The 13904-nt window shown below is 35.2% G+C and overlaps 1 protein-coding gene across 8 annotated transcripts in view; it reads left to right on the forward strand.

Annotated features, from left to right (window-relative positions):
* Col11a1 (collagen type XI alpha 1 chain) overlaps positions 1-13904 on the forward strand; it is a 195790-nt gene that overhangs the window by 112446 nt on the left and 69440 nt on the right. For all 8 annotated transcript variants that reach the window (XM_037207025.1, XM_037207028.1, XM_028895363.2 and 5 more), the window contains 6 exons: positions 355-408; positions 536-580; positions 686-739; positions 858-902; positions 4934-4987; positions 9881-9934. In XM_037207025.1, coding sequence (XP_037062920.1) covers positions 355-408; positions 536-580; positions 686-739; positions 858-902; positions 4934-4987; positions 9881-9934 — 306 coding nt within the window. The remainder of the gene's footprint in view (positions 1-354; positions 409-535; positions 581-685; positions 740-857; positions 903-4933; positions 4988-9880; positions 9935-13904) is intronic.

Raw genomic sequence — 13904 nt, forward strand, 5'->3', positions numbered from 1 at the left:
ATTAAAATCTATTTTTCATGAAATATCCAATTAACATGTATTTAATAATAGAGTTAATACATTATTTTACTTTTAAATTTAAATACTAAAGTAATTTTTTTATCAATTCATGCTTCAAGGCTTTCAGATGTCACTGTAAGTTCACTTTTGAATGCAAGAAGAGACCTTATATAATGACTTAAAAGCAATTATTTTTGAACATTGTATATTTTTATTATGAGCTTTCAAAACAAGCACATACTGTTTACTTAAATAATACCATCTCTGACCAAATCAATGTTTTCCAAAATAACTGGAGCTTGTGGCATGAAAAGTGAAAAAATTATATTCATTGTTGATTATATTTATTTTCAGGGTTCCACTGGATTTCCTGGATTTCCAGGTGCCAACGGGGAGAAAGGTGCCCGGGTATGGAGCATAAGTATATTGTCCAGAGATGGCTAGTGAACATGTCCCTACATGAATCCCTGTTTCTTACCCCCATTTACTGTGAATGCTTACTACACACTGAAACTCTTTGAACTGTCTTTGTCAGGGAGTTGCTGGCAAACCAGGCCCCCGGGGTCAACGTGGTCCAACGGTAGGTGCTTTGTTTTACTATAGTGATTTCTATTTTGATATTAGTTTTTCACATTTGTTTTTGCGTTTGCTTTGCACTGGGTAAGCTTTCTCTTCTCTTATGCAGGGTCCTCGTGGTTCCAGAGGTGCCAGAGGTCCCACAGGGAAACCAGGGCCGAAGGTATCATCCAAACTTACTATTGATTTGTGTTGCAAATCCTTGTTGATGAGAGCAATGCTGTGAGGAAGAATCAAATTTGACATTTTTTTCACTCTGTTCTTTTTGTTATTGTTGCCAGGGTACTTCAGGTGGTGATGGCCCTCCAGGCCCTCCCGGTGAAAGAGTACGTATCACACAGTTGCATAAAACTCAATGAAAATGAATACTTCTGTGAGCATTTTAATTTTGCAAGAGGGTACATATGTCCAAAACACATGTACATATTCACCTACAGATTCCAGTCTGAGTTAAGAGATTCTTATATTTTACAGTTCCTTACCTCTGCTAATTTTTGAGGTGAGGTACAAACAATATTGTAGAACTGAGAGAAATAATGTGTATTTTTGGCCTGACTTATAACACTTACTCTAATCAAAATACAGTTGTTACTTGAAATATATTTTGATCCCTATGCGGTCTCTTGTTTTACATATTAGTCCTCAGTTTGTCGATGGAACTGACAGTTAACATTATGTTGGTAAAATGCAAGTAACAGTAGCCATTAAGTCACAATCAATATGCATCCAAGGCAAGACAAAACATCTATTCCAGTAAATGAAAAACCACTTGGTAAATTGATTTTCAATTGATATAAAATAAAGCCAAATACAGATGAGCCACCAAGACCTTTATTTGGCTGTTTTGGCAAGAAGCAGCAAGCATTATTTGAAAGCAATGGTCTTGAAGTAATTTTAAATTTTAAAGTTTGTATCATATCCAACGGAATTATAATCAGCCTTAGTTTTCTATGATGACTCATTAAATTATGCTTATGTCATTGTATAGATCTTTTGTCTATAAAATGTATAAGTGTGTGTGTGTGTGTGTGTGTGTGTGTGTGTGTGTGTGTGTGTGTGCACTTGGGCATCACAGTGTATGAATGAAGATACACATGTAGAGGTCAGAAAACAACCTCTGGTATGGGTTCTTGATTTCCACCTTTTTTGAGATGTTCTCTATTGTATATCTGCTCTGTGTGCCAGGCTGTTTGACCTAGGTGATTCCAAGGATTCATCTGACTGTACCATCTATCTCTCCGAGTTAGTGGTCCGATTGTTTATGCAGACCACAGCATCCAGCTTTTTCATAAGGGTTCTGAGTTTCAAACGTGGGTCTTTGCGCTTCTGCCATCTCTTCAGCCCACATTTTTTTTTTTTTTGTATATTTTTATTAGAAATTTTAAAGCTGGTGTTTCATGAAGGGAAGACAGAAACACCTGTGGTAGATAACTGGAAACTGAGTATGAAAATTTAAATTTCTGAATAATAAGTGGAGTGAAATTTTGTTTCTATTTGTAACAAAATAAGAGTAGCTTAGAGAAAAGAATAAGCATTTAATTAAAGTTTCCTTATGGCCAGATTCATATTTAATTAAATTGCTACATGTTTTTTTCTCTAGATGAACTATTCACAAATTAAGTTCATTCATCTTGTACATTTTGAATTCATAAATAATGTAATATTTGATATATTATATGGTTCAAGTAATGTTCATAAAAAGATACATTGGATTTAAATGGTTGAATCATCAAATTAATAGGACAGTTTAGCAAATCATTGAACAACTGAGTTTTATTATACTTTAAAGCACCAATGAGAGTACATCTTGATTTGCAAAATAGCATGATTAAACAACCCGAGTATGTGGGAGAAGACAATGAGAGTGAGACTGTATATTCTGAAGATCAGAATAAAGGGTTTTGTTTGTTTGCTTGCTTTGCTTTTTTTTTCTGTTTGTAACCTAGAATGACTCATTTACAATAACGTCATCCAAGTATTCATTTTCTATGTAGGGGGAAATATTACTGCTCTTGTATGTGGTAAATGGCATGCATACCCATATTATCTCCCCATTTACTGGCAGCAATTTTAAATGTTATTTATTCTTTTAGTATACATATGTTTTATTTTAATTTTTAATTAGCATGTAAAATATTAGATTTCTTTATGACATTTCAAAACATTGTTTTTGTTGACCTAACCTTCTTTACCCATACCTCCTTCTTTCTTTCCACACACAGTAGCATTTGATTAATTAATTAATTTATTTTTCACAGTGTCCTACAGCACATTCCTCAACTCTTCTTTTTCTTTTGATATGTCTCAAGTGGCTGGTCCTGAATATATGTACACAAGAGTAATACTAAATGGGCTCAGTAGGTTATGTGCATGCCTGTGTATGTGAGTGTGCCTCTGTATTGGTGATTATAGAAGAGGTCATATACTTTAAATGCAACAAGTTGAAAGGAGAATAGGGAGAATAAAATACTATAAATATATTAGTTGTGTATTGAAATTCACAAAAACATTATGAACTAAATAAAAATTTTAGTCTTTTAATGAATTTTTTCAAAAATTTTAATTATTATGTAGATACTAAAGAATAATGATTTTATGCTTTAAGAGAATAAATTGTTAATTATTAATATTATCTCAGTATTTAGCAATTTCATAACATTTTTTAAAACTATATGAATACACTGAAATTTTCTTTAGATTTTTAGTTGCTGGCAATAGCAAAAGGTTGTACTTATTTGTGATGTAGCACTGGATTAAAATGGTAATAAAATTTTCCTTGTGAAGCCAAAACTGATAACATAAAAAGTAAAGTATGTTGAAGATCCACTTCAGCAAGCTATTTTTTTTTTTTTTTGCTTTGGAAACAGTAAATTTAATATTTGTTTTATTACATAAGACATTTCATATTTAGTATGTCCCATTTTATATGTCTTCATTTTATAGACATAATTATGTGCTTGTCAAGTACAGGCTTAACTTTTACTGATCCATTCTTTGATACCAAAACAATCACTATGACTCGAAGTACTTTATGCATTTTAAGGATATGTAAATAAGAACCTGAATAATATAACTAATTATGTATCAAGCTAGGAATAGTACTATAAATGCATTTTGGGGTAGAATGTTAATAAGAATAATTATAAAGTTCACCTTATCTTGTCTACAAAAGGGTCTAATGCAGGGAGCAGAGCTGACAAATGACAGAATTATTGCCAGAGCTTATTTGATAAGGATAAGAGTATGTGATGCTTTTGAGATGATTGCATATGTCCCTGTTAGCTGTATATTACTAGAGACAGAACTCTCTTGGAGTCTATTGCAGTTGTCATTTTGGAGGCTGTTGACCCTGTTTTTTTTTTTTGTTTGTTTGTTTTTTTGTTTTGTTTTGTTTTTTTCGAGACAGGGTTTCTCTGTGTAGCTTTGCGCCTTTCCTGGAGCTCACTTGGTAGCCCAGGCTGGCCTCGAACTCACAAAGATCCGCCTGCCTCTGCCTCCCAAGTGCTGGGATTAAAGGCGTGCGCCACCACGCCCGGCTGACCCTGTTTTTAATGTCTTCCTCCATAAATGTTTCCAACCAATATTAAATGTGTGAATGCTATGAGACTTCTCAATACAGATGGATAGTCTCTACTGTTGTTTTATTTGATGTTTTTTTTAATGAACGTAATTTGCTCTTAGACAAGTTCACATCAGCACATTAGGTACTCTCTTCACTTCTCCCTCCCACCATCATTTATCACCCCATTTTCCCCACAATTCTGTCTCACCTCCACGACTGTGTTTTATTTTGTAACCCATTGACATTAACTAGGGTATCTATGTGACCCTTGGTTTGGAGCTGTCTGTTTGAGCCTGGTGGGCTCAGCAGTGGGTACAGTGTAAAGACAGTGGATTCCAATCTCCCAGATTCCATTAATAGCCAGCAGTTTAGTGGTAAAGTATAGAGCCTTCCTGTGAGCCCACCCACCTTTTATGACTGACTGTTGAAAAAGCCAGTAATGTGTGCTTGTCAATAATTGTTTGTGGTGAGTCTACTTCCTGTCCTCTCTTCTTCACTATCCCCTGAACCCCTGGGGGATGTATAATGTCTTGTTTAGGAATACTAGCATTTTATATGAACTCTAAATAGTCACAGTGCTCTTAAGATAAGAACATTGGTGTGATGAGCAATTTCACATAGTTAAAATTGGTTTGGCTTCTAGGTTAGGACCACACTACTATATTATCATGCTTTCATGACTGAAGTGGGTGAAATTCATTCTTCCAGTGTCTTGTCTGAACAAATGAACTGCAAAGTGAGGATGTATTCTTTAAAGTTTATTGTTAAATTTTCTCCACTGCTTTTTATTCTCAGGGCCCTCAAGGACCTCAGGGTCCAGTTGGATTCCCTGGACCAAAAGGCCCTCCTGTAAGTGGAACACATTCTCTTTTGATTTATTCAATAATATTTTAATGCTTGACAGTCATAGCTTGCAATTTTAACACTTTCTTTAAAAAAAATAAGTTTATTTCTTTTTTTCCTTGTATGAATTTTTAATGAATTATGAGCCAATGAACATTACAGAATTAAGTCTTAATATTTCTTCTTTCCTATGAAAAACCAGACAATTGTAACATCCTATCTCAAGTGGGACAGGAGACCATAGTGAATTGGAGTAGTAGTAATTAACTTCAGTTCCACCCATGCATGCTTCCTCAAAGAACGACACGAGAGCTCCCACGGCAGCAACAAATTCAATTACATATGTTTTCCTGATCGCAGCTGCAGTGGAAACATAACAGCGGCTCGCCTCTCAGCAGCTTTTCACCCACACCACCAGTACTCAGTGTTTTCTCTTGGACCCTCTGTATCCTTGTGAGGTAGTGAGGGGAGCAAGGACTTCCTACTTTGTAGATGAGAAAAGTCTAGGCGAAGTTCAGCACAACTGCTCTCAACCCTTGGCAGCATTCTGAAACCAGCAGGACATTTTTAAATCCTTATGGTCAGAACATATCCCAACAACACCAGAATCAGGGTTGTTATGGGGGGTTTATTTTACATCCTGACTGCAGTTCCCTTCCCTCCTCTCCTCCCCTGTTTCTGTTCAGAAAGAGGCACACCTCTCTTGGGTGTCAACAAAACATGGCATATCAATTTGCATTAGCACTAAGCTCCTCCCCTTGTATAAAGGCTGGACAAGGCAACCCAGTATGAGGAATAGTTCCCCAAAGCCTGGCAAAGCATTAGGAACAGCCCCTGCTCCCACTGTTAGGAGTCCCCCCAGTAGACCAAGCTACACAGCTGTCACATATATAGAGAGGGCATAGGTCAGTCCCATGAAGGCTCTCTGGTTTTCAGTTCAGACTCTGTGAATGCCTATGAGCTTCTAGTTGTTTCTATGGGTTTTCTTGTGATGTCCTTGCTTTCAAAATGTAAATATTGTAAGAAACTCTTACAAATTAAATTTGAGTTGAAATATTGGAGAATACATATTCAGTGTTTTAAGTTCATATATGTTTTTGGAACATAATTTAAATGTGTCTTGTTAAGCAATATCTTAAATAAAAACTAGAATAATATAATAGTTATTTTCCATCACTTTTACAATCAATATCATTCATAAAATTGAAAATAATTGCTAAATAGGACATACACGATGTGCTGGAATTTTCCTGCTATCTTCTGTAATCAAATGGAATCTTCCATGCCTCTTCAGTAATCACTTCATAAACCCCTTCCAACATTCTGGTGTTTCAAAAACGACATAAAGATTTATTTTCATTTATTGTCACTGTTTTATTTCTATAATATATTTGCTTTTTAATTTCTCACTATGTATCCTTGGGTGGCCTGAACTTACTATATAGATCAGGCTAGCCTCTAATTCACAGATATCTATCTACTTCTGGGCCCTGAATGCTAGGATTACTGCCTGGCTGCAGTAGATTCTTAGAACATTTTATAAAGTTGTCTTAGTACAGTGTTGTTTTGAATGTTATCATTATTAGTCCTCACAAAGTTACTGAAAATACTATTTTCAAAAATAAATGTCAGGTAGTACCAGTTCACTTCTCTCTCTCTCTCTCTCTCTCTCTCTCTCTCTCTCTCTCTCTCTCTCTCTCTGAGTTATAATGAATTTATGCACCCATTTGTTGCAGAGGCTCTAAAATACATCTGTTCCCAGCACCAGCAACACTGGCACATTTTTCAAGATGTAATCTTCTTAAAGACTCAGGAGAAAGGCCTTAGCCATGGTTCAACAGACCTTCCACATTCTCTAAACAATGCAAATGTTTTTTGAACTATTACTATAATCTAGGCTAGAGAGTCTTCCTCAGACTTTAACATTTACAAAAGTCTTTCTGATAAATTACTCATCTTGAAATACCAGCATGAACGAAATGTTAAATTTGAACACCGTATCTTACCTTTTGCAATTATTTCAGATGCAAAAGTATGAGTATGTTTTTTAAACTAAACAATTCTGTTTATCACTTTACACATATCAAGAAACAATTTCATCCATTCCCATAGTTGAAGAACAGGTCAAATAGCTGACATCAAAATAGAATGTTTCTTCTGCTTCTATGTAAATTTTTATGTACTCTCTGTATTTCATTTAAGAGAATAGTAAACTCTATCTAAAGTTTCATATCAAAGTGAAACCATAATTCATAAACTGATACATGCATATTGTTTGTGAGCATTTCTATAAGTATTTTGATATAATTGTATTTAGATCATTTTTATAATTAATAATTTCACCTTGTCTTAGAGTATTATGTAGAAACACACAGATTCTGGGCTTGGAAAGTTTCATTCAGAATCTATAAATCTCATGTCAATTTTAGACTTTTGTTTGCTGTTTTTTGAGGTTTGTGTTTGGTTGGTTAGTTCCTCCCTCCCTCCCTCCGTTCTCTCTCTCTCTCTCTCTCTCTCTCTCTCTCTCTCTCTCTCTCTCTCTCTCTCTCGATGTGGTTTCAACACTCTGACATAGAAATTCCAAACTCCTGGATTTCTTCCTGTCTTTGCCTCCCAAATATTGGAATTCCAGGCTAGGAACCAACCAAACACAACTATCTAGTGACAGTGTTACCACATTTCAGTGCTATATAGTTATCTAATTTAGGAAATACTAAATTTTTAACACGACTATCATGATAGAAATCTTGTTTTTTAAAGAATCATTTCTCAGTGTCAATTAAGAGGAAGCAAACATCTTTAAGCAGTTACTTGTGTAATCACAGAGGCCATGATGAATATGTCAATTTTCACGTAGATGAGTTTGCCCCTTTGTTCCTCTTCCAAGTCTATTGAAGGAGCATCCTCCTTTGATGACTAAAATAATTATTTTAAAATAAGTGTCATGAACCTGCTGGGAAATTAGTTGGCTTTATTTTATTGATTAGTAGTTTAGATTCAAAACAGTTATTTCAGATTAATTGCATATTTCTGAAATTCATACTTAATTCAAGGAAAGCCTGGTGCTCTTTGGCCCATTACCTCTGTTCCTCATACTATCTAAAAACATCAGTAAAAGTCATTGTGTTTTCATTCCAAGATAGTATTGTTTAGAGCTACAATCACCATTTCAAAGGATGAACATTTTGGAAACTGTAGTATAATTTGTACCAGTAAAGAGTGGGATGCTTACTGCTTATATTTATAGGTTTATTAGAATCATATATAGGTCTTGCACTGATTACTATGCGCATATTTGATGGTATTTTAGTATCCTGGGGGAAGAGGCGAGGTACATGTGTTATCCTTCACATAACATCCTATTAGTCTGAAAACTTTATAATGGCCTCAGATTAGTAACACATTTACTCCATCTGTGTTACAACAGAGGCAGTATGGGAAGTGTTTTAGTCTGCTGTTTTGCAGCGCTGCGTCTAGATCAATCTACCAGCAATTAACTATATGTTTCTGTGTCTCTCTAAGCTTTGGACAAAACTGCATACTTTATTACTAAACTAATGCAGAGATAATTGACATATGGTTTTAAAATTAGTTATTTTAAAAAATGATTTGGGCCTTTTGTTAATAGCTCTTAATTTTTGCTTTCTGGGGGAGGTTGATAGTGGAATCACCACACTCATTTTGGCCATCAAGAAAATAAAGTTGATTGTATGAACTGTCACAATCACAGATTTTAAATAAAGCCTGGTAATTCACACAGCATACTGTGTGTTGAAATGGAATGGGTCAGGTAGCAGATATGGTTCAGAACATTGACAGAAGCAGCCATGAAGCATGCCAGGCACTCTAGAAATCTCATCAAAGTGGAAGAAAGACACCATGGAAGTGTTCTGCTTTGAATCAACAGCTTTTGTTCAAACTGGCTCCATATTAGCATATATAAAACTAGATCTTTGAAAACAACATTATTTAAATAATTAACAGTAGTGAGGGGTGATGTACCTGTCATTAAAAAAATTAAAATGTCTATCTGCATTTATTTAGAATAGAGAGAATGTTTGAATGTCCCTACTAAATATGTTTTGAAAAATGAACTGATGTGGAATAGCTTCTTAGGAGTATAATCTATAAGACTGTTGAAAGAATGGGTTATTCTCTGTCAAGTATTTAGAATGTAGGAACCTTACAGAGTTGCCTTTTGTAAGTACTTACTTATTTGCTTCAGTTCTTTTTTTCAAACATGGCAAATGGCCCCTTTGCAGAAAGCAGTAACGTAATAAATATTTCCCTAGTATTTCATAAGTATTTTGCATCTTGAAGGATATATCAAGAAACTTAAAGGAATAATTATTCCTGATGACTTCCAGAATTGAACTGTTTTTCATTTACTTAAAACAGTTTGAAGGGTAAATTGATGATGGTTTTACAGGTTTGCATTTCTTTCTCATTTTTGTCAGATATTCCATAACCACTAGAGGGCACTCGCTTTCTCTTCTAGCTGCATTTCTTTTACTTGGAATTTAGCTGTGAAGGATCTCTAAAACAAGAAACAGGGAAAACACATTTTATTTTCAAGAACCGAGAAACTACTGTTTTGCTAAAGTAAAACTATGAACTTATGCATATATATTTTTAAAATACAGAAGCATATGAAAAAGTTTCATTGGTGTGCAAAGTGCTCTGAATAGTTTTACACATTTCCCATTGTCTCTTTTTCATTAAGAAGGCAATTCACGAACGAGTATATCAAATCCACTAAATACCCCCATTTATAAAAATAAAACCATCAAAATGAAATTTGCTATGAAATGCAAGATGATTGTTTTTCACATTACCCATGAGCTACAACATCCTGTGAGAATTATTTATGACTTGGGTATTTAATGTTTTTCATCCCAGGGCCCTGCTGGAAAGGACGGACTACCAGGACACCCTGGACAGCGTGGAGAGACTGTAAGTGGCTCACTTTCTGTGTTTATTGTCTTTAATTTTTTTTAGAATGAAATTCGCTCTCAGAGAACACAATTTCATAAAAACCTGTGTTACTATTAACAGTTAAATTGCCAGCTGAAAACTAGTGAATTTCTTTTTTTCTGTACTGTGTCATGTTTAAATTTATTTTACTAGTAATATCTCACTCAGTTTTATTGTACTCTACTTCTCTCCAATGTAATTAACTTTTTCTTTTATTGAAAGTAAACACACACACACAACACACACACACACACACACACATATTTAATTTTATGTATCAGCCACCGATTCCCCTGTTCTCCCTCCTCCTCTCCCACCCTCCTCCCAGCCCATGCCCCATTCCCATCTCCTCCAGGGCAAGGACTCCCCTGGGGATTCAGCTCAACCTGGTAGATTCAGTTCAGGCAGGTCCAGTCCCCTCCTCCCTTCACCCAGGCTGAGCAAAGTGTCCCTGCATAGGCCCCAGGTTCCAAACAGCCAGCTCATGCACTAAGGACAGGTCCCGGTCCCACTGCCTGGGTGCCTCCCAAACAGTTCAAGCTAATCAACTGTCTCACTTATCCAGAGGGCCTGATCCAGTTGGGGGCTCCTCAGCTATTGGTTCATAGTTCATGTGTTTCGACTAGTTTGGCTATTTGTCCCTGTGCTTTTTCTAATCTTGGTCTCAACAATTCTCACTCATACAATCCCTCCTCTTATTTTCTCATACAATATATCATATAGTTTCCCCTCCCTCTATTCCTTCCAGTTCCTTTCCTCCTTTCTCTCCTCTGGATCCACTAACTCTCTGTTTCTCACTAGAAAAGAACAGGATTCTAAGAGATGATAACCAAACATTACAAAATCAAATATAACAAGATAAAGCAACAACTATCACACTGAAGTTTGACATGGCAACCCATCAGAAGGAAAAGAGTCCCAAGAGCAGGCACAAGATTCAGAGACCCATTCATTCTCACAGTTGGAGCCCCATAAAATTACTAAACTAATAGCCATAATACATACTGAGAAGACCTATTGCAGACCCATGTAGGCCCTGTGCTTGCTGTAAGCTCATATGTGCCTTGCTTAGCTGAGTCAGAGGGCCTTGTTTTCCTGATTTCCTCCAGCCCTTCTGGCTATTCCAGTCTCCATAGGATTCCTTGAGTATTGAAATGAGGGCCTTGATGGAGATCTCCCATTTAGATTCTCTCTCCGAATAATGTCTGGCTGTGGGTCTCTGCATCTGTTCCCATATGCTGCTATTGAGCTTTTTTATTAAAATATTTTAGCAAAACCATAAACAGACCCAAGTGTTAGCCTTATCTTTACATAAATATAATGCTTGTTAGTATGATACTTATTGTAGCAACCAGCAACATTTAAGGATGAACTGATAGAGATGATCTCATACCTGCGATACCCCCACAAGATGCCACCTGGATCCATCCACTCCAGTCTCCCTATAGCTACACCTCACTTGACCCCTCAGTGTTCACTCATCTCAGGAAAATATATTATTATAAGCCAGTCTTAGAGGATGAGATAATTTCTGAAATGGGAACTGTAAGGAAATAATTGACTTGAATATAAGCTTCTTGTCTAATAGGAAAAAAAGTTGAAAATTATAATTAGATTTGTTAAAAAAATCAGTAGGAAATAGAACTGTAATTTAACTCAACAGCTCACCCTATGTTGGATTCATGAGCAGAGGAAAATGAAGGTCCCCTGGTGGGCTATTGTGTTTGTTTATTTGCTTATTTTGCTACTCTTAAACTCCCCATCTGTCTAGCTCAGTAGGTTGTTATATTAATCGGAAATCCTCACTGCTGGTCATGATTCCTTGGAATCAATCATTGGATCTCACAGTTAGTTAATTTTATTCATTTTTTCTTGAGGAAACCAGGACACAAACTACCGTTGACTGTTTGTTGTAATCCCCTTTACTATTGCATTCTGTTAGCATTAAAACATATTTAGAATTGCACTGCAATACATCTTCACAAATGCTGAACTGTTTACTAATTTCATCCCATGTGAAGCACTCCATCAATAGCAATATGATTCCTATTTTGTTCACCATGTCACAATTCTTGGGTTATAAAATATTAGTTTTAGCTGAAACTTTCAGTCTAATTTTTCCAAAAGCAAATCAAGAAATACATACTGAGATCAAAGAATTAAATTTACTCTTAAAATGGTATTTCCAGAGCAAGAGCAATAATCTCTGAAAATAACTCACACTCAAATTTGCAAAGACATTCTCATTCAAATCCTGCAGCCGACATTTTTACCAAAGTCATGGACCTTCTAGAACAATGCCAGCATGCTTCTAACATGTCTTTTGAAGAATCAATAACTAGAGAATTAATAATTACGATTCCTCTCATTTCTAAATTTGATCAAAAGTGGGACATTGAATATGATGAAAATATATTGTATGAAATTCCCAAAAGAATTAATTTTAAAAGTATTGCTTTTTCCAAAAACCCATATTATATAAAATATTAAAATGTAAAACAAGAAGAAAAATAATTTGTTAGCTAGAACTTTGAGCAAGTTTCTATCTAGTAGTTCCTTATAGGCAGACAGAGTTAGTTTTGAGAAATTGTATCATAATTTCTACTTTTAAGAGACCAATGAACAACCCTATAGCTAGAAATCAACTGTTTTCCTTCAACTTTTTTCTTGTTGACTATCATTCAAAGATTTCCTGCAGAAGATTCTGAATCGAGAGTGGATATATTTTGTAGTATATGTGTTTCCTTATTTCAAAGAAGAAATTATTTTGTTATATTTGAAATTCATCTCCAGTCAAAATCCTTCAGAATAAATTTTGATGTCTTATAATATGAAGCCTTTTTGTTGTTGTGGTGGTGGTGGTCGCCCAGTAAAAACTATTAATAGGGTTTTTTTTTTTGTGTGTATCTTGAAAACACACAAATTCATATGAGGGCCACTGTAGAATCCAGTATTGTCCATAAAATGAATTAAGTTGCTTTTGATATTATCAGAATAGAAAATATATGTTGTTGGGCATTACACCAGATTCTACAATCACTCTGTTTCCAGAGACTCTGGAGAAAGCATTAACTTAACCTAAAATATGCCAAAATTAAAACAAATGAAGTTTTATAGAATGGCATTATGAAGTAAGAAAATTCCACTCTGAGTTATAATAATTTTCTTAATTTTATTTTATTTATATGATTCTAATGTCAAATTCATTAGATAGTTGCACATGCTCTGATTTTTTTGTATGGGCAGGAATGTGGACAGTACTATCTTCCAGCTCTCTCTATAGCAGCCATGTGGCTATTTGTATGTAAGTTTTTCAGTTCTCCACTTTTTCTTCAGTGGAGCATTGACATTAATGAATTCATTGTAATAAGTTGTTACTCTATTAATTTTGTGTACTATTCATGTTCCTGCTGTTACTAAGACAAATCTTTCATGTTTTTTAAAGGTCAGAATTGCATTTTTCCCCTTCAAATCAAATTTAATTGATCAGAAGATTGAAGAGGCAATGTAGACCTAAGGAATGGGTAAATTCAAACAGATAGCTATGGCTGTTTAAGAGAGAGAGAGGCAAGATCAGTGTGGTTCAAACCTATGGCCACTTCCAAAGAAAAGACACACCTTAGTAGCTGCCTCAGCTGATACTGTGAGAAAAATTCTCACTGATGTGGGTTGATAATATATGTATCGAATCTAGTTGATTAGAATTGTTGGTTTGAGATAGTAGTTTTGGGTAATGTAGATAAGTGGGTAAACCTGATTTAAAGTCTGAGGTCATCAAGGCAAGAATTGGATACAGCTTGAATGTCTACTAGGGCAATCAAGAGACAGTTACATGTTAAATACTTTCTCCATGATGCAATAGGCTTTATGTGAAGATTGAAGAAAGCCTAGGAACTGAAGGTGCTTTATTAATAAAAAGTATTACTGATAGCATCCATGTGTCACCAAG

This window comes from Peromyscus leucopus, chromosome 6, assembly GCF_004664715.2.
Source record: "Peromyscus leucopus breed LL Stock chromosome 6, UCI_PerLeu_2.1, whole genome shotgun sequence".
NCBI classification, from domain to species: Eukaryota; Metazoa; Chordata; class Mammalia; order Rodentia; family Cricetidae; genus Peromyscus; species Peromyscus leucopus.